The 20825-nt window shown below is 43.3% G+C and overlaps 1 protein-coding gene across 9 annotated transcripts in view; it reads left to right on the forward strand.

The window, feature by feature from the left end:
* PHACTR1 (phosphatase and actin regulator 1) overlaps positions 1 to 20825 on the forward strand; it is a 553099-nt gene that overhangs the window by 308109 nt on the left and 224165 nt on the right. The window contains exon 1 of one of the 9 annotated variants that reach the window (XM_059399451.1): positions 9063 to 9084. The exons of the other annotated variants lie outside the window; for them this stretch is intronic. Coding sequence (XP_059255434.1) covers positions 9063 to 9084 — 22 coding nt within the window. Of the gene's footprint in view, positions 1 to 9062; positions 9085 to 20825 lie in introns of those variants that run through there. 9 annotated transcript variants of the gene reach the window in all.

Here is a 20825-nt window from a genome sequence, read left to right on the forward strand (position 1 = left end):
AATGAAAGGAGGGGAGTGATGAGCTAAGTGAGCTGGTTAGTTGCCTCTGGTGGCTCCAAGCTCTGTGCCAACTTTGAGGCTTTGTGATGAAATCATTGTTGCAGTCCAAGGACCTGGGGAAGGAGAAGGGATGAGCTTCCCGTCGACCAGAAGGTCAATAGGGGAGAAAAGGCCAGAGAGGCAGAAACCACAAAGTTCTGGGTAAGGGAACATGGAGCTAAACCAGAATCCGGTGGTTGGATTGGAAACAAGGACATGAGCAGTCGAGCCCACTCAGCCAGAGTGCTAGCGGCAGACCACATGGCGGGGTTTGTAGTCCTCCCGTTTCTCCATCTGAGGCCAGAGGGAAGCTAGAACACGGTAATTCGTGTATTCACATAACAAGTCGTGGACGGCGGCAGTGAACTTGACCTGCAAAATTAAGAATGCGTTTCTGCTCTGGGAAGAACCTGTGGTCTAGCAAGGGATGTTGCTGTGGGGAGGTAGAGGCTAAGGGTGCTACAGGCACACAGGTGGGGCCCCCATTTCTTGAGAGTGAAGGCCAGCGAGGTCCGATGGGAGGAGAGGGCACGGGAGCTCGGCGGCGGTGGGTGAACAGTGCTGGTCGGGTGGCGATGCCTGATGGAAGCTGTGTCTCTGGCAGGACCAAGAGCAGAGTCAGAAGCCAGTCCAGGGGCCCAAGGAGAGGGCCTCAGTTGTAAGCTGCTCAGGACAAGGGTCTGTCTTCTCTCTGCTCTTCACTGCTCTAGTTCTAGTACCTAGAACAGTGCACAGTTACTAGGCAGTTAAAGTGTTCAATCTAAGAATATACATGTTATTTTATTAATTTTTTTGCCTATTTGATGAATATATGTTAAAGTGACTGTAGGGATAGTTGTTTGATATGACGGGAGTGGAACATGCATAGGAGGGTAGACTGGAGCCTGGAGAAATGAGGAGAGGTCCATCAGGAAGGGTCTTGCCTATCGTGCCCAGGAGCTGGGACATGTGCTATCATAGGAGGCACGAGGCCTTGGAAGATTTTAACAACTTAGAAATTTTTATTTTTCCTTTTATTTATTTACTTTTTGACAGAGGAAGAAAGGGGAGGAGTGGGGAAGAAGGAGAGGGAGAGAGAATCCTAAGAAAGCTCCATGCCCAACACAGAGCCTGACTCAGGGCTCGATCGCACGACCCCGAGATCATGACCTGAGCCAAAATCTAGAGACAGCACTTAACCTACTGAGCCACCCTGGCGCCCCTTAAAATTTTTTTTATATTTACTTTTTTTTTTTTTTTTAATTTCAAGCCATAATTGACAAAACAATTGTAAGCTCCTTAAAGTGCATGTTGTGATGATTTGATATACATTGATGAAAAGAGTCCCTCCATCCTGTTAACACATCGTCACCCTCTGTATTTTCCTTTTTTTTTTTTTGTGAGAACGTTAACTTCCACTCTCCTTAGTACATTTCAGTGATACAACATGGTGTTGTCGCCTGTGGTCATCATGTTTTACACATTAGCTCCTCAGACCTTAGTTATCTTCTGGATGAAGAGTTCACACCCTTTTACTAACCTCTCCCTGTGCTCCTCCGTCCGCCACCCCCCACCCCCCGCCCTGTCCCTGCGTACCACTTTTCTAGTCTGTGCCTATCAATTTCACTTTTTAAATGTTTTTTAAAAATTAAGGATCTTATTTATTCATTAGAGGGAGAGAGTGAGCAAGCAAGGGGAGGGGCAGAAGGGAGAGGGAGCAGCAGATCCCTGCTCAGCGGGAAGCCTGCAAGGGGGGCTCGATCCCAGGATCCTGGGGTCATGACCTGAACTGAAGGCAGACACTTAACCTACAGAGCCACCCAGGCGCCCTACAGTTGTCCTTTTTTAAAAACACATTGCTACCCAGAAGCGATACCATGCAGTATTTGTCTGTCTTTGCCTGCTGTAGTTCACTTAGCAGACTGCTCTCAAGATAGCATCTGTGTTGCTGCAAATGGCAGGGTATCCTTTCTTTTGGTGGAATAGTGTTCCAGTGTGTATATACCATATCTTGATCCATTCATCCATTGATTAGGTTGTTTCCAACTCATGGGTGTCACAGATAATGCTGCATTGAACGTGGGTGTGCAAATATCTCTTCAATACTCTGTCTGTATTTCCTGTGAAAATACACCCAGAAGATGGATCACATGGTAATTCTATTTTTAATTTATTGAGGAAACTTCGTACTGTTTTTTCTGTAATAACTGTGTCACTGTAAATTCCCACCAATAGTACACAAGGGTTGCCTTTCTCTAGACCCTCACCGACACTTGTTACTTACTTGTTTGGTTAAGATAATAGCCATTTTAACAGGTGTGAGGCGATCGTTCGTTGTGGTTTTGGTTTGCGTAGTCCTGTTGAGTGATGATCTTTTCACACCTTTTCATGTGAAAAGATGTTGGCAATTTGGAGTCTTTCTTAGAAAGACTGTCCATTCAGATGCTCTGCTCATTTTTGAATTGGATTGTTTGCTTTTTTGCCATTGAGTTGTATGAATTGTTACGTATTTTGGATATTAACCCCTCATTGGAATAATGATAATATTTTTAAAGATTGCCTTTTTCATTTTGCTGGTGGCTTCCATTGCTGTGCAAAAGCTTTTTTTTTTTTTTTTTTTTTTTTTTATTTTTTTTTTTTTCTTTTTTTTTTTTTTTTTTTTTTTCCTGTTTTTTTGTTTTGTTTTGTTTTTGGTGACAAATTCAACAAAATCACCACCAAGATCCATATCAAGGAACTTATTTCCTATCTTTTCTTCTGGGAGTTTTCTGGATTTAGGACTTCCACTCAAGTCTTTAATGCATTTTGAGTTGATTTTTTGTGTGAGATAAGACTATGGGAGTTTCATCCTTTTGTATGTGGCTGTCGAGGTTTCCCAACACCATTTCTTGAAAAGATGATCATTTCTTCTGTTGAATATTCTTGGCTCCCTCGTCCTAATTAACCATATATGCATGCTTTTTTTTTTTGGTGTGCTCACTATTCTGTTCCATTAATCTGTATAGCTGCTTTTGTGCCAGTACCATACTGTTTTGATTACTACAGCTTGGTAACATAGTTTGAAATCAAGAGGTGTGATGCCTCCTGCCCTTTTTTTTTTTTTTTTTTTTTTTTTTTTTAAAGATCTATTTGTTTTAGAGAGAGTGGGAGTGTGGAAAGGAGCAAAGGGAGAGAGAGAATCCTCAAACAGACTCCCCACAGAGCACAGAGCCCAACACAGGGCTTGATCCCAAGACCCTGAGATCACGACCTGAGCTGAAATCAAGAGTCAGTCGCTTAACTGACTGAGCCACCTAGGTGCCCCGCCTCATGCCTTTTCTTAAGAATGCTTTGGCTAGGGGTGCCTGGGTGGCTCAGTGGGTTAAAGCCTCTGCCTTTGGCTTGGGTCATGATCTCAGGGTCCTGGGATTGAGCCCTGCATCGGGCATTCTGTTTGACCTGGAATCTGCTTCCTCCTCTTTCTCTTTCTCTGCCTGCCTCTCCACCTACTTGAGATCTCTGTCGGTCAAATAAATAAACATACCTCGTTTAAAAAAAAAAAAAAGAATGCTTTGGCTATTTGATATCTTTTGTGGTTCCATACAAATCTGAGGATTTTTTTTTTCTATTTCTATGGAAAATGTCATTTCTATTTTAATGGAAAAGTCTCAGTGGCTTTGCTGAGATGTAATCCACACACCATATAGTTCATCCATTTAAAGTATATAATTCAGTGGGTGTTAGTATATTCACTGAGTTCTACATCCATCACCAGAAGGAGTGTCAGAACATTCTCATTACCCAAAAAAGAAACCCTGCCCCCCCATCTTCAAGCCTAGCCCTGTAATCCTCCTATCCTCTACTAACCCTAGACAACCGATAGACTTTTTGTTTCCGCAGACTTCCCTAGTCTGTGCATTTCTTGTCAGCAGAATCATAACATGGGACCGGGTGCCTGTTGTCATTCACTTAGCTTCATAGGTTCAAGGTCCTTCTCCGCTGCAGAGTCTGTGTCAGTACTTCCTTGCTAAATCACGGTGTGGATGCAACACATTTTGTTTATCCATTACGTAGCTGATGGACAGTTAGGTCTCTACTTTGTGGCTATTATGAATAATACTGCTGTGAGCATTCACGTACAAGTTTTAGTGTAGACGTAATTCTCATTTCTCCTGAGTGTGTATCGGGAGTAGAATTCCTAGAATTCCTGGATCACGGAGTAATATTGTTTCACCATCTGAGGAACCGTCAGACATTTTTTCAAAATGTCTGCACCCTTGGACCTTTCCACCAGCAATGACCACATGAAGGTCCCATTTCTCTGCATCCTTTCTAAAACTTGTTACCTGTGTTTTTGAGTATAACCTCCCGAGAGGACTTTTAAAAAGTGAGAAGGTTCTGGTTGGTGGTCAAGAAGAGAGTGATTGCAGCCCATTGAAGGAAGCGGATAAGGTTTTTTTCAGAAAACCTAGACACCGTACGTAAATATATTTCTATTACACTTTGTAATTAGCACGCTATTTCCTTGTGATCATCACAATAGCTTTTCGGGGTTGGAATGACTATTGTGACCGAGTTAGAGAAGAGGGAGCTGAGAACCAAACCGCTCGTGGCCTCCGGCATGTCGCAAGCCAAGGCCACTGTCCCCTGCCTCTTCCTCTTGAGCCATCTTGGCAGCCATGTCGGCTGCTTCTGAGATGTGAACCTCTGAGAGGAGACTGCGTAGTCTGGTCAGCGAAATTCAGCTTCCAGAGAAATTCAGCTTTGTAAAGTGATTGATTTAATGTGAAAAGGACTCTTCAGGAAAATCTGGGCTAAAACCAACACCCATAGCAAAGTGTTAATTCATTAAAAAGGGCAAGAGGAGATTATGTCCCAGAGAGTGTTTGGCGAGCATTAGGAAGTATTGGGGACTTGGGTCGCCTTCATCCTGCCTTTCTTCCACTTGTAAAATGAATTTACTTGTCTTCCCTGAAGATGTTGCTGAGATGCCCGAAACTGGGCTCCATCAAATGTTGGTAAGATTCGGCTCATGAGCTCTCTGCCTGTTTGTGTGTGTTGAGAAGGTGTTTTTTGTTTGTTTTTACGACTTCAAGAGGCTGACTAGAATCAAAGGATGACTGATATTTAGCGACATAGACACTCCAGTGAAACTCAAGTGTCGGTGTGTATAAATAAAGTTTTATTGGCACACAGCCATGCACAGTCATTTGTGTACAGACCAAGGCGGCAGCTGCAGAGCTGAGTACTTGAAACAGAGACCCATAAAACCTCAAATACTTACTCTCTGACCCTTATCAGGAAGTTTGCCAACCCCTGACTGCATCAGAGTTCCTGTGATGAGAAGTTGCACATCCTAACCATATCGGCACCGTATCTTAGTTAGGATCCGGGGGACCCTCTCCTGTCCACAGGGCTCTCCTGAGCTGCAGTTCTGGTCTTTATCAAGGGCTACTTGATATCCTAGGGTGTCCAGAGGGACAGATTTAAAGTGGAAATCCACCTAAAAAGGAACAGCTGGTGGAAATTGGGCTTGTGGATTATCTCTGCTCCTTATACCCACCCTGACCTTTATGCGGGCTTCAGGCTGCCACATTTTACAAAGGGGATGGATTTCAAATCCCCACCTAAGAGCTCACCATCTTGACTCTCTGTTATTGTTTCAGTGTGAACTTTAGAATAATCGCCTCTGCTATTTTGGCACATGGAGATTTGCCTCCACAGTAATTATTTTGCAACCCACAAAAGTAATTATAAAATCAAGTAATTATCTTCCAAACAAGCTGTAGCCTCAGCCGTGGTTCTTGGAGGGGGAGGGGAGTTCCCATTCTTTCATTTTCATTTTTAGGGGTGTCACATTCTGTTCTCCCCTTGTTTCCCCTCCCCCCACCTTACCTCTGTTCTTGTGTTATTTTAAGTGCAACAGCTCCTTTTGACGCAACCTCTTCAAAACCATAGCCCTGCTCCAAGTTTATGAGCAGAGGGACAGAGAAGCAATCAAGAAAAGGGAAAAGCAAAGCCTGATTTCATTCTTTGGGCAACAGGAAATAAAATTGCAGAAGGAAAGATCAGCCCACCAGACTACGTTACTGGTTGGTTTGAATTATTGACAGCTGCGCTGTAGTGAGGCCCCCAGATTCTGAAGGTGTTCTCAGTAAGGGCTGGCACGAAGGGAGGGATGAAATCTGCCACACAGTTAGCGACCATCCGTCTCCAACAGGCTGGACACATACCAAATTTGGTTATTTCTTGAGAGACTTAGAGTCTGTTTATGAGTGTTTGTCTGACATGAGTGGCAGACACCATACAGAACATTTATCTATACGTTTGGAAATCGGCACCTGTCTGATACACTGAGCTACTTGCGTATAATGAAACCGATCTCAGTGACCGGGAACCATCACAGATCGGCTACCCATTCAAGAATAGCCCTCTGCAAATTTCAGTAACTCACTAATTTGTAACTTTCTTTGCCAACCCACTAAAAAAGTCAAACATGCCACAGCCGGGAACTCATCCCCCAAAAGAACACACAGTGAACCTTTTGGCTCGCCCAGAGCCCTCATGTTGTCACATCCAGAATTAATAGCATGGTGCCGTTTCCTACCAGCCGTGGTATGAATTATTCATGCACTATTAAGCAGCCTGTGGTCAGAACACCACAACCCAAAGTAAAACTGAATACAAAAGAAGAGATCTTAATATTTGCAGCTGGAAGAGCCTTTTGCAGTGAAAATAGAAATTAAGTGTCTGACTCTTGGTTGCAGCTCAGGTCTTGGTGTCAGGTTCCCCCAAGATCACAGCCCTACACGCAGTGGGGAGTCTGCTTAAAGGTTCTTCCTGCTCTCACAGATTTACTAGTGCACGCTCTCTCTCGAATAAGTAAATCTTTTCTAAAAATATTTTTATTTTAAGATTTTGTTTATTTGACAGAGATCACAAGTAGGCAGAGAGAGAGGAGGAAGAAGGCTCCCCGCTGAGCAGAGAGCCCAATTCGGGGTTCCACTGCAGGACCATGACCTGAGCTGAAGGCAGAGGTCTTAACCCACTGAGCCTCCCCGGAGCTCCTCAAATAAGTAAATCTTTAACAAGCTAGAAAGAAAGAAAGAGCTATTAGACCCCTCCCATCCTTGTCCGGGATCTTTGAGATTGAATCATGATGTGTATGTAGATTTCTTGTGCTAGGACCGTAGAAATAGCTTGGAATACCTGGTGAAATTAGTAATTTTTGGACTGCACACCTGTGTTAACTTTTCAAGGTTTTTTTTTTTAAAGATTTTATTTATTTCTTTGACAGAGATCACAAGTAGGCAGAGAGGCAGGCAGAGAGAGAGGAGGAAGCCGACGACTCCCTGCTGAGCAGAGAGCCTGATGCGGGGCTCGATCCCAGGACCCTGCGATCATGACCTGAGCTGAAGGCAGAGGCTTTAACCCACTGAGCCACCCAGGTGCCCCAACTTTTCAAGTTTTTCTGGAAGGCAGAAGAGGCAAACATATACAAAAAGGAATATCTCTATTCAAGAAATGAGGGACGCCTGGGTGGCTCAGTTGGTTAAGCAGCTGCCTTCAGCCCAGGTCATGATCCCAGCGTCCTGGGATCGAGTCCCACATCGGGCTCCTTGCTTGGCAGGGAGCCTGCTTCTCCCTCTGCCTCTACCTGCCACTCTGTCTGCCTGTGCTCGCTCTCGCTCCTCTCTCTCTCTGATAAATAAATAAATAATCTTAAAAATAAAAAAAGAAATAAAGAAATAAAGAAATGAAAAAAAAAAAAAACAATGAAAAGAGAGATCCTTTGGAAGAAAACTTACAAGTATCTTGGAAACCCCCATATATAAGACAGATGAAAGGAAGGCTCCTCTCTCTGCCCTCCCTTAGTGCCCTAGAATCCGAGAGATTTTTAGAACCACAGTTAAAGTATTGTCACTGCATTATACTTAGATGAGATACAACGGACTGCAGAGTGATGGCTGCGTTTCTAGAGTATAAACATCTGGCCTAACAAGGGATTACACCCTAACTTTTAATTAGGTGGAGATGATGAAACCTCCACTACAGCAGCTGTGATATAAATAAGGTATAACCAAATAGGTTATGAGGGGAATGTGTGTGTGTGTGTGTGTGTATACACGTGCACACGCGTGTGTGAGAGAGAGTGTGAGCGTGCTATAGATGTATACCTTAAGGTCAAGTTAGCTTTGGGAAAATGTACAAATTGACTGAAGAATTACATCCTATATAAATGAGTAGGAATATAACATTTTTAGATTCAGATCATTTTGGTAGGAAGGTTTAATCTCACACCAACATTAATAATCACCTCTTAAAAAAAAAAACTGCTTCAAATGAGCTAGGTTCTGGTGGACAGTCCCTTTTGCTCCTGTCCTTATGTTGTCGATGGTCCTGAAACTGACCACTGGATTTGGGAACAAGTGTTGAAGACCAAACCGGAATGGCATTTAGCATTTTAGCCGTAAGTGTGACAGATGGGGGAGTGTGTGTTCCTAGCTCAAAGTCCATAATTCACCGCGAGTGAAATGGCACAAATTTACGTTGGAAAAACCTCCTAGCCTAAATTACAGTAGGATTTCACTGGGAGGATTTCCACCATGATTTTGGAAAGCAGACACGGCTTATTTTTATTGCAAAATCCTAAGAGTGCGATTCCTGGCAGTGTTTACCAGAGAGAAGGAATTAGCAGCCTCCAGGGGAGGGTTAGGAAAGCAGAGCACCCTCTGGGAATCAGCTCTTGCATCCCTGTTCCAAAAGCCTCAGCAGAAACTGGCCTCTGACAAGTCACTCGGGCCCGACCTCTCTTTTCCTTCTTGCGAAAGGGGGTGACGAATGGGAGGATGGCAGAGGGTCTTGAGGACATCCAGGAGGCATCTGGACCATTCTCAAAAATAAACACAGGGCTGTGTTGTGTTTTATACCCACAGCGCAGGCTTGCCTTGCACATTCGGAAGGGAGGAAGGAGATGGCGTTTCTCTTTTCTCTTAGTCCTCTCCCCTCTGTTCGTTGGTGACAGTGGGCAGAAGACCAGAGGACCCGACAGGCTGTGTGACTGAATGACCGCTGTTTTATTGCAAGGTGAACGAGCGGAGGGGTCCCCTGAGCGAGGTGGACAGATGGCGGCATTGTTGCTGCTACACTGATTCTGGCTGCGAGTGGCCCCCTCTGAGGGGGGGGGGGGTAGGGAGGCTGGGGGAGGGGGTCACTCAGAGCCTCAGCCGAGCCCTTCTCAGCCTGTGCAGGTCACTCGGAAGAGCAGTTTCCTGAAGGGTGACAGAGAGACCGAGTACCATGCCCGTGGCCGGTCCTCCTACTCAAAAGACAAAAGCTGCACATTCTCCTGCAAGGGTGGGTGGGCTGAGGTCCTCTGGGAAGTACAGATTCTCTTCAGAATGCATAGTGCTCTGCTTTAGCCATAGAAAACACAGAGTTTTAAAAATGAATGACTAGGTCTGTGACTTGGAAATACAAGGTGTTGGGGTAGAGGAGGGAGCGGTCTCTAAGTAGGTGGTAAATTTGGGGGACTCTGAACCTCCACCTTTGGTCTTGATTTGCTCCCTTTCTTTGTTTCCTTATGGGTGTTCAGGGCCCTAATCTGTTGGGTTCTTCTCCAAACTCAAGTTTAAATTCACTTGCCTTACTGCAATTGGGAAAGCAATTTTTTGCCTGGCGTCTAAATAGGTTGAGGTCTGGACTGTTATAATCAGTCCAAGGTAATAAGGCAGAAAAGACGAATTCTTCCGTGCCATTTGAAAATACGTTCGGCCCTGATTCTGGGGTCTGTGCCATTCCAGCAGAGACCAGCAGAAAGTACTCCCCTTCCTGCCAAAGACTTAAAGTTAAGGGGGGCTGTGGCATGCTTCTCTGCTATTTCGTGTCCCAAAGCGGCTCTGATTACAGTGTGAGAAACTTTATAATTCAAGTTCTACAGTTCAAGGTTGAGATGTTTGTCAACGTTACTGAGAGGTTTTCCGGAATGTGTTCCGCGTAACACTTGCTCTTTAGGATGGTAATAGATGGTATGTGAAAAATTTCAAGATCAAACTAATTTGAAAAATGGGGCTAAAGCAAAGTTAAGTAGCTTGTTTTAATCTCTGAGCCCGTGGTATGCCCATGCGCGTGGGGAAGGTTCACGAATGATGTGTATATACTCATTGACCCAGATTTATCCAAATGAGCAGTGTTTTTTGTTTCTGGGGGTGGGGAGAGCATCACAAGGGATGAATGCCCCAGAGGAAAATTAATATGCTATTTCAGAATCCTCCCGTATAAAAGACCAGATTCGCTGAATATGTTTCCTACTTGGAGACATTTGGAATCCAACGGAACTGTGAGGTTCGTTCATGAATATTTCCTTCCACCAGAAGCTGTTAGCACTAAACTTTGACATAGTGACCGAAAAGAAATATGTTTGCCGAACATACTGATTCAGTGATTTTTTTTCTGGCTGAAAGAGCTCTGAAGGCAACTTTAACTATTCTACTGATTGTACCTGTGCATCTTCTACCAGGAATCAGGTTCCCAAGTCAGGCTCTAGAGCCCTACGGCAGGGCTGAGACTTCCAGAAACTTGTGGTCTCCACCTGAAGAATATTTTAGGTCCGTGTTACTCAGCTACAGGACTGTTGACATTCTGGACTGCATGATTCTTTGTTGGGGATGGACGATTCTGTGCCTTATAGCATACTCAGGAATATCCCTGGTCCCTACCCATGAAATGTCAGCAGCCTTAAAAATATACCTGAGATTTTATTTAGTCGGGTATTGTAAGGGGACAGACCCGGAGATAACTGCCTTTGAATGAAAAGTTTATTTCTTCCAACATGTAAGAGGTTGGCACACATGCATTCCTATACTGGGATTGGTCCTGAGGCAGAAAGACCAAGGGGAGAGCCTAGCTCAGAGACTTTATTTTGTGTGTGTGTGTGTGTGTGTGTGTGTGTGTGTGTGTGTGTGTTTTACAGGGAGGGAATGTGCAAGTCAGGATGGGCAAGGTTGAGGGGTGCCTGGGTAGCCTAGTGGGTTAAGCTTCTCTCTTCAGCTCGGGTCATGATCTCGATCCTAGGATGGAGCCCTGCATTGAGCTCCCTTCTCAACAGGGAGCCTGTTCTCCCTCTCCCTCTGCCCTTCCGTGCATGCTTTCTTGCTCTCCCTCTCTTCCTCTCACTTGTTCTCTCTCAAATAAAATCTTATTAAAAAAAAAAAAAAAAAAGATGGGCAAGGTTGAGCAAGTGTAGGGTTGGACAGTCTGAATCACATTGATTGGCTCAGAGTTGGTCTCTGGTGATCAGGTACCCAGCCCTGGCATGATTTAGGCCAGAGCAAATATTAACTTGGTGCATGAGAATTAGATAAAGGAGGTGTTTGGCGTATACGTTTTGGATTGGTTGGTTTGCATATGAGCAACATGGCAGCAGGCAGGTTAATTACAATCTCCAGGAAATCTCCAGCCCTTGGAGGGACGCTTTCTCTTAGAGCCTAGGTAGATGCCAGAGCATCATAAAATAATATATATATATATATATATATATATGTATATATATATATATATATATATATAAATAAAAACCACGATTGTTACAGCTACCTCCCAGTTACAACAAACGAAAATGTCTCCAGACATTGTCAAATGCCCCCCCCCCAAGGGTGGGCAGTGGGGATCACCCCTAGGGTTAGGAACCATGGATTAAGAAGCAAGGTGGGTAGTGCCAACCCTGAGTGATCTCACCAAAGCAAGAGAGCAATGTGGACTCCAGTCCAGGAGAAGGCTTTGTGTGAAGGGGTGATTTGGACTGGTAGGAGTCAGGAAGGAAGATGTCCTGGGTAGGGGGAGTCACATGGCCTCGAACAAAGGGTGGGGGGGGGGGACTATACTGATGTTCGGATGTTAACAATGACATCTTGTTCACTTGCTGCATGCCAAGCCCTGTGCCAGCGATGGGAATTGTCTACTTCGTCTTCCCAAAAGAGGAGTGGTATTTATCTCCTCTTGACAGAAAAGGAGACTGAGACCCAGGGATTAAGCAGCACGCTGGGTCACACCGAAGATATGTGCCAGTGTTAGGATCTGAAATCAGGTCTCTGTGGTTAGAAGTAACATCAGGTAAGGCTGAAGGATATTCCATTACAGCCCGAAGTGTCTAGACTTAAAGTTTTGTGGTACCTACAACAGGGGCAGATTGCTCAGCAGGGGACCAGTATGATGGAGAGGGCATCCTGGCTCCTCTTATAGTCATGGCCCCCAGTAGGCACAGGGGAGCTGGTCGCCGGTGGGCCAGGGTGCTGCGGGGCTGGGTGAGACCAGGGATGATCCTTGCTTGGCCAAGGGAGGTGACGGTAGGATTGGGGCCAGAGGGGCATCAGAGAGGTTTCTATACAGCAGGAAATAAAGGCTGAAGAACTGACTAAAAGATTATACTTCACTGGGTCTAAGACAAAAGCCTAGCAGAATGGGGATCTCCCCCTCCTCCCCACCGGGGAAGGGCCTCGGTGTAACAGGGAAGTAGCAGAGTGTGCTAGAATCTGGGCTCACCGTTTTTGATTTTCAGACTTGCACCTTCATTTCACACTCTTAGGAGCCAAGTACGGCTCCTCTGGACTTGACGTACATGAACTTGCTTATTCTAGTGGCCTCTGAAGATCAAGGCTCAGGGAGGTACAGTAACTTGCCCCAAATCTGCCTTCAGCGTCATGCCCTTAAGTACCAAGCTGTGCAACCTCCTAAACACATTATTAATGCTCAGCTGCTGGGCACTTCTGACCACTTTCTTTCCAATCGTTGCTGGGCACACTTACACACCTCTTGCCTTTCTCATCTATGGAATGAAGGAGCTGAGCTTGTAAATCTTTTCGGCTCTGCCTTCTGTGTCTATGAATAATAATTCCACTAACTGAGCAGATGACCCATAATTCTATTACTCAACAGGGTAGAGACCTTTTCAGGGGTCTTCTCTTTGAGCCCTTGGGTGACTTGGGGAAAGATTCTCCTCTGGGATCCTAGCCCCTGAGCATGGTTCACAGAAAGCCATTCTGCTATGTATGTACCTCAGTGTCCCCTGCTCGCTTGTGAGCTCCTTGAGGGCAAGATGAGGTTTTATTCGTTTTTGTATTCCTGGCACATAGCTTGTTCCCAGCAGAAAATCAATACTTGTTTTGTTTTTGCTTTTTTTAATGATTGCAGACTGTGAGGGAATCATATTTAGTAAGTTTCCCTTGCGAAACATTACCGTCATTCAGGGAAACTCTTTATGGAAGAAGAGGGGAGTCATTAGGCCTTAGCATGGCTACAAACACAGAGGCAGGGAGTTATGTTGGAAGGAAATGAAGCTTCCTAGCCAGGTTTCATGAGGGCAAAGGACTTCCAAGGCCCAAATGTATGGAGCACAAGGTCAAGTTGATGTTACTTCCTATCGAAGAGTTTGGACAGGCGTTGGCAGACCTTCTCTGTAAAGGGCCGGATAGTAAACATTTTAGGCTCTCACCATATGGTCTCTGTTGCAGCTAATCAATTCTGTTGTAGCTTCAAAGCAGCCATAGGCAATATATAAATGAAAAACCATGGCAGCGTTCCAATAAGATTGTATTTACAAAGACAGGCAGCCAGCCGGATTTGAACTAAGGGGTCATGTTTTGCCAAACCCTGATGTCGACTTCTCAAGTGCGACAGAACAGGCCACGTAGGCCAGCCCCTTGACAACTGTGTGGCCTTCATCAGAGTGAGCCTCAGTTTCTCCATCTATAAAATGGTGACTCTCACAGCACCCAGGGCTGCATTGGGATTAAATGAGAGGACCTAAAGCATTTGGCACTGACTTCACCCTAGCATCCAGCAAGCACACAGAAGTGGTGGCTATTGGTGTTGTTATAAGTAGTACATGACCCCTCATGCCTTTTTCCTTCTTGCTTTTTATTAAATGAAATCACCCGTCAAATGTTTTATTATCAGACTCCTTTTTTGCCTTTATACTTCTTGAGTTCGAAGAAGGATAAGGAAAATACCTGAATTCCTACAATTAGTATAAAATTCACCTGCAGTAATTCACACAGTGCTTGGGATGTAGTACCGAGTATGTGATAGCCAAGAGCATGAGGAAGAAGTTGAAAAACATAGGGTGGTAAAATGAAGACTATAAGAAAGTCACTAACGACTTAGAAATCTCGTGAAATTTCCATTGAATAGGAATTCTGATGGAGAGTTTTTTTTTTTTTTTTTTAGCATTTAGAGCTAAAACTACATGAGTTAGTGGGGTTTTTTGTTTTGTTTTGTTTTGTTTTACTTTAACATTTGCAGTCAATTAATGGCTTGGCTGTGTTTATCCATGATTTCCTAAAGTGGAATCCATTGCTCATAAACCAGGAACTTTAAAACCAGTCATGGCATTTGCTTTTCAAAATGATCTGTTTATATTCTAGCTGAAACAGGATAAGTCACACATGCAAAACAGCTGTCTGTCGGTCATGAAGAACAGACTGTGTTCTACTTCTGGGGAACACTCGTTAAGAGCAGTCATTGTGCTGGGCCGATGCTTGTACGGGAATATATACAAGAGGTGGAAGCAGAACTTACCCAACCGGGTCTGACTTCTTTCAAGACCTGTGTGTCAAGGTTTAGAGAACAGGGTTTCTCAACCTTGGCACTACTGACGTTCTGGGCCAGCTAGTTCTTCATTATGAGAAGTCGTTCTGTGTTGGTATACGTGTAGCATCCTGACCTGTCCCCACCGCATACCAGGAACAACCCCCACCATGTCACACCCCAGTGTGACAACCAAAAGTATCTCCAGATTCTGCGGAATGTCTTCCCCTGGTTGAGAACCACTGGTGTAGACTGCAGATTCAGTAATGCCTCGAGATCCCCTATTCCAACATTTCTAAGCAAAGATAATTTATCTTATGGAAACATGCGAGTGGCATTTGGTAGGATGTCCTGATTTCAGACAGCCTCCCCTGCTGACCCAACTTGGAAATCCCCCCTCAAACTCCCCCCACCCCCAACCGGGGTTGATTTTCTTAAATTTGAAAACAGGGTGTGGTATTCTCTATGCAGTGTTTGTCTTGTTTGGGCCCGAATGTCTGAATATGTTTATTGTGTCCCCTCTCACTTTCCGTCTTGATGAATTTTGCTTTGACAAATAGTGGATGCGCTTTATGCTGGTTAACAAAGTTGAGTGTCCTTAATTATCGAAGAGTGATGCTAAGTCCACTATTAGTTTAACTGAAGAAAATTTCACTTAAAACTGTAATAAAAGGCAGAGCAATACAATTTTTTGGTCTCCTCTGTTTCCCATTCTGCTGCTAAGATAAAGATTTTTGGTGGCTTTCCTGTGTTGCATGACTGTTGAAGGGTTTAGTAAGGTGTTACATTATATGGGACTGGGAAGGGCTGGCGTCTTGAAGTGCACGAGAGGAGTCTGTTTACCTGTTTACTGGAACACTTTCCAGGTAAATGCTGGTACATCAGCTATATTACCGGAAGCAGATTGATTTATCTTTAGAGCTTTCTGTTAAACGGATCTATACCATTGTTTATAAAATAAGGTTGATATTACTCGTGTCTTTAGAACAAGTACCAGAAATTACCAGTTTTCTTTTTAACCAACCTTCACACAAAGGATATATTGGTAGCAAGAAAAAATGAAATTGAAGTTTACTTTTTAGTAGATCTTACAGGAGGCACTCCATGGGAACGTGGCTGTATATTAAATCCATAATAAGATAAGTTATAGGGGATATTGAGAAAAGTGTCGCTATTTAAATTGCATCTTGAAAATGTTTATGCTAGGACATATATATAGCTTTCTGTATCACTATTCTGAGACTCACAGAATTTACCAACTTAATGAAATACCACATTTTCCACACTGGGGAGAATATGTTAATATACTATTTCACCTAATGCCATAGAATAATTACCCATGGAGAGATTTTTTTTCTGATATTATATAGCCTGGGAATAACTTCACCAAATTATTCCTGGGCTATTCTGTATTTACCATTTATTAAGGAGTTTCATTTTACACTGAACAGTAATACCTTGAAAAGTAATTGTGGCCCATAGTATTGGATATTTTTAGAACGTTGGTTTTCCTGAGACATAATTACTTTAAGCTCAACCTATTTTTTATTGAATCTGCGTATAGATAACAATCTGCCTTTGTTTCCCCCTATTTTATAGCACCAACGAAATGACCAAATAGCTCTTAATTTTAAGCTCTCAGTCCTGGGCAGGTCATGGCCACACAGTAGAAGAGATCTTGTTGTGTGTTGTTAAAACAGTATTTTCTAGGCTCTTCCTATTAGTGTGTACAGAAAATCCCTTGTGCCTTGGATATTTGTGATATTTACTAACTCTGTTATGAGTTTTTTTTTTAAGAATTTGTTTATTTATTTGACAGAGATCACAAGTAGGCAGAGAGGCAGGCAGAGAGAGAGGAGGAAGCAGGCTCCCCACTGAGCAGAGAGCCTGATGCGGGACTCGATCCCAGGACCCTGGGATCATGACATGAGCCGAAGGCAGTGGCTTAACCCACTGAGCCACCCAGGCACCCCTGTTATGAGTTTTTATACTGTTTGAGAATATAGGAGATGAGATGAATCCAATACTTTTGTTATTGTATTGGAATCTTGGTCAAAACTTCCAGCAGGAGCAAGTCTCAATTTTATGCAACCTTTTTTTTCTTTTTTAAGATTTTATTCATCCATTTGACAGAGATCACAAATAGGCAGAGAGGCAGGCAGAGAGAGAGGGAGGGGAAGCAGGCTCCCCACTGAGCAGGGAGCCCAATGTTGGGGCTCGATCCCAGGACCCTGAGATCCTGACCTGAGCCGAAGGCAGAGGCTTTAACCCACTGAGCCACCCAGGCGCCCCAATTTTATGTAACTTTCTTTCCTGAATGTCATGAAAAGGAAGCCAACTTCTTCCTTTCCTTCTCTTTTCCTGTACTTCAATTTTTCTTGAGAATGCTATGGTTTTCATCTTGACTCGCCACTACATTTGTAAGGAGAAAAATCTGGAGGACAGCCACTGATTAGCTAAAAGTTTCTGCGCAGGAGCATGGAGACCGCATTGGTGCATATTCTTGTTAGAGACACAGCCTGTAGATCCATTACTAAATGCTCCCTCACCCCGCAACCGAAGTCCAATTGAAAATCCAAATTAGAGGGGCGCCTGGGTGGCTCAGGTCGTGATCTCAGAGTCCCGGGATGGAGCCCCGCATCAGGCTCTCTGCTTGGCAGGGAGCCTGCTTCTCCCTCTCTCTCTGCCTGCTTCTCTGTCTACTTGTGATCTCTCTCTGTCAAATAAATAAAATCTTTAAAAAGAAAAAAAAGAAATCCAAATTAGGAATAACACAAAATCTTCCAACTATCTAACATGAGACTTTTTCACGTCCGCACAATCTTTACCATTGCTTCTTGGCAGGGAACAAATTAGGAGGAATGAGGTGAGGCTGTCCTTCCTTCTTTCTAACTCCAGCTAAATTGCAGACACGTGACTTTGAAGTTATGCAATCACTGCAACCACTGGACCTGTTCTAGGTTAGGACAGTAGTCAGGACAGCTACTGTTAGAACAGTACCACACAAAACCCATTATTGCCAGTTTTATAGACAAATGGTCCTGCGTGGGCCCATTCTGTTAGAATGTACCATCCCATGGTTGGTTCTTTCTGCAAATAGCCATCCCTAGCAGTTATCGGCAACGAGACAAAAACATTCTTTGAAGATCATCATATAACGCTGTTTGTTTTCAGCTGTTTATTCTAGTCGGTGGGCCTCAGAACCAGAGAGGCAAACGCATTGTATGGTACTGACTTGATTTCTCAGAATTCAGAACCTTCTTTGGTGCCATTTGGACTGCAACCTAAAAGTTGCTGCAACTTTTACAGTATGATTGTTCTGGATGAGAACTTTCCTAGTGCTGTACAGAGCTGACTCGCCTTCTTCCTGTCCTGCACAGTGCCCTAAACAAAGTGCTAGATTGGCGTTTTTAGTAAAATTGTCTACATACCGTCTACTGAATATAATCGAGCAAAACAGCACAAACTTGTCTTTAAAAAAATCTGAAGAATTGTTTTCTCTAGAGCTTCTCTGAACCAGTAGATAATTTTGTGTGTGTATATCACGATATTGTACTTTTTGAAGAGCAGAAACTCATCTTGGTCCAATTCCCAAAGCTGCACACAAAGCAGATGTTTAATCAATGTTTGTTGAACTCAGTTCATGAAAGGCGGTTTGTTGGGGAAACTAATTTTTAGTAAAGGTCCTTAATATAGAATATCCCCCCCCCCTCCAAACCACTTCCCCTCATATTTTATCTTAGAAGTTCACTTACTTCTCTCTTGGTGAGCTGAGAGCCCAAATGAACAGCTACCGTTTCTCCCCACCGCGGCTATGGGGCTGATGTCTCCAGATAATTAAAAAAAAAAAAAATTCCTTTTGTTCGCTTTGGGGTTGTGGTTGCCTCTGGGTGTGACACAGAAGTCTTCCTTGCCAGACTTAAATTTTTTGACGGTGTCTTCTCCCCTTACAAAGAAGGATTCCCTTAACCTGGCTTGCCCTCCTCAGTTGAATCTTTCTCAAATCTGCTCAATTCCACAACTGCACGTAATTTTTAAGTAAGCATCAAAGAGAAGAGTTATATTTGCATGTGAGCCAGTATAAATGGCAAAAATGTACTTTTCTGGGTAGCAGAAAGCCAGGAAATCAAGAAATTACCATCAGTGTTTCTTGAAGGATAGTTCAACAAATATCAAATGTTGTGAGAAAATCTATGAAAATATTGACTTCATGGGGCCTGATTCCTTTCTGCTTAATGGATCTATACCAGATCTCAGGCAATTTCCATTTAAATACGTGCCCCTAAAGCCTTTGGAGTGTTCAGAGTGTTTGCTTTGTGGGCTGCATGAGGACATCGTGAATATATTTGAATTGCTCTTTGCCTTTTTAGTCAACTTAGCTATAAGATTAAAATCCAAATTATTTTCCCCAAGACAAAAAATTAACTGTAGCTATGTCTTATTAGACCAGCCTGTGGGCTCTGTTGTTTTTTATTAGTCTATAAAGTACTAGGCATCCATTTTTCATGAGTGCCTATTTAAATCTTACAGAATAAAGATGGTTTTGGCATCCAACTAAATTTGAACTTATTTGGTATCTACCCTCTTCTCATAAAGAGCCCCCTGATGTCCCCTCCACTTTTTAGATGGGGGTTTGTCTCCTTTCAGAATACAAATATTCCAGAAAAGTTTTAAGTGGTTTTTGTTTTGTTTTGTTTTGTTTTAACTCAGCAAACCATTTTAGTGCATTGTTGTTTCTGTTTAAATAATTCTTAAAATTCCACTTTAAAATGCAAGAAAATTGCTAGCTAAAAATTATAACTAGTGGAATAACAAGGTGATGTTTTTAAAAGATTTTATGAATTTATAGGGGTGCCTGGGTGGCTCAGTTGGCTAAGTCTCTGACTTTGGTTCAAATCATGGTCTCAGGGTGCTGGGATTGGGCCCCGTGTCAGGCTCCCCGCTCAGCAGAAAGTCTGCTTGTCTCTCTGTCCCTCCCCCTGTTTGTGCTCATTCACTCACATTCAAATGAATGAATCTTTTAAAAAAATGTATGAATTTAGGGGCGCCTGGGTGGCTGAGTGGGTTGAAGCTTCTGCCTTCGGCTCAGGTCATGATCCTGGTATCCTGGGATCGAGCCCCGCATCGGGCTCTCTGCTCAGCGGGGAGCCTGCTTCCTCCTCTCTCTCTGCCTGCCTCTCTGCCTACTTGTGATCTCTGTCTGTCAAATAAATAAATAAAATCTTTTAAAAAAAATGTATGAATTTATAATAATAATATTTAGTTCTTAACTAAGGCCAGGAGCCATATTGAGCATTTAAGTGCGTTATCTTATTGTAATACAACAACTGTATAAAGAACATATTATTCTCATTTTAAGTTATTGCTTGTTTATTTTTTTATTATTCCCATTTTAAAGTGAAATTTGCCTTAGGTCATGAGGCTCATGTCTATCCGTTCCAAAACTGAGCTCTTATACGGTACTGCACGTGGACCCCAGGGATAGCCTCTGGTAGGAGAGGTAACATTCGAAGTTGTCAGTAATTTCTTTAAGCCCTGTACATTCAACCACAGCTACACTAAGTACCATTTGTAGATCTGTTAGATTTAAACACAAGTGCGATATTCACATTACAATGATGGCAACATGCTTTTCATAAAATCGTAATAGCTACTCTGCTCCATACTGTGCTAAATGCTTTCACATACATTCATTCTTCAATAATATTCTTCATTCTTCATAACTGTGTAAGTGGTAAGTTTTATTTGCCTTATGGTGCAAAGGTAGACACTGAGGCTTTGCCTATGGCTTAGAGACGGCAGAGATGGGACTGAATTCAACCCTATCCCTTCACCCCATATCAGAAAATAAAATTATAGAGAGAAGATCATCTAACTGTAGGGTACAAGGAGGACCTCTATCGGGAAGAAACTTCCCGATCCTGTGCCTGTGTGTAGATGGGTACGTTGATATGTAAGCAAACTTCTTTTACAACAGCCTAACTATTCTATACATAATGTGTGGCCGCTTACTGTCTACTTAACAGCAACCATGACAGTTTTCATGTCTGTAAGTAGAGCTGTCCAACATCATTTATAATGGCACATAGTCTACATTCGATTGCTGTCCCTTAGTTTAGTTAATCCCTCCAGGTTGGATAGTTGAGTTACTTTTTGTGCTATTAAAATACAAATGAAGTTAAATTTGTGATGTTGAATTTGACCGTTCAAACTTGACAGCAAGTCACTGGCTATGGCATGAGGGT

Source organism: Mustela nigripes, chromosome 5 (genome assembly GCF_022355385.1).
Source record: "Mustela nigripes isolate SB6536 chromosome 5, MUSNIG.SB6536, whole genome shotgun sequence".
In the NCBI taxonomy this organism is placed as follows: domain Eukaryota; kingdom Metazoa; phylum Chordata; class Mammalia; order Carnivora; family Mustelidae; genus Mustela; species Mustela nigripes.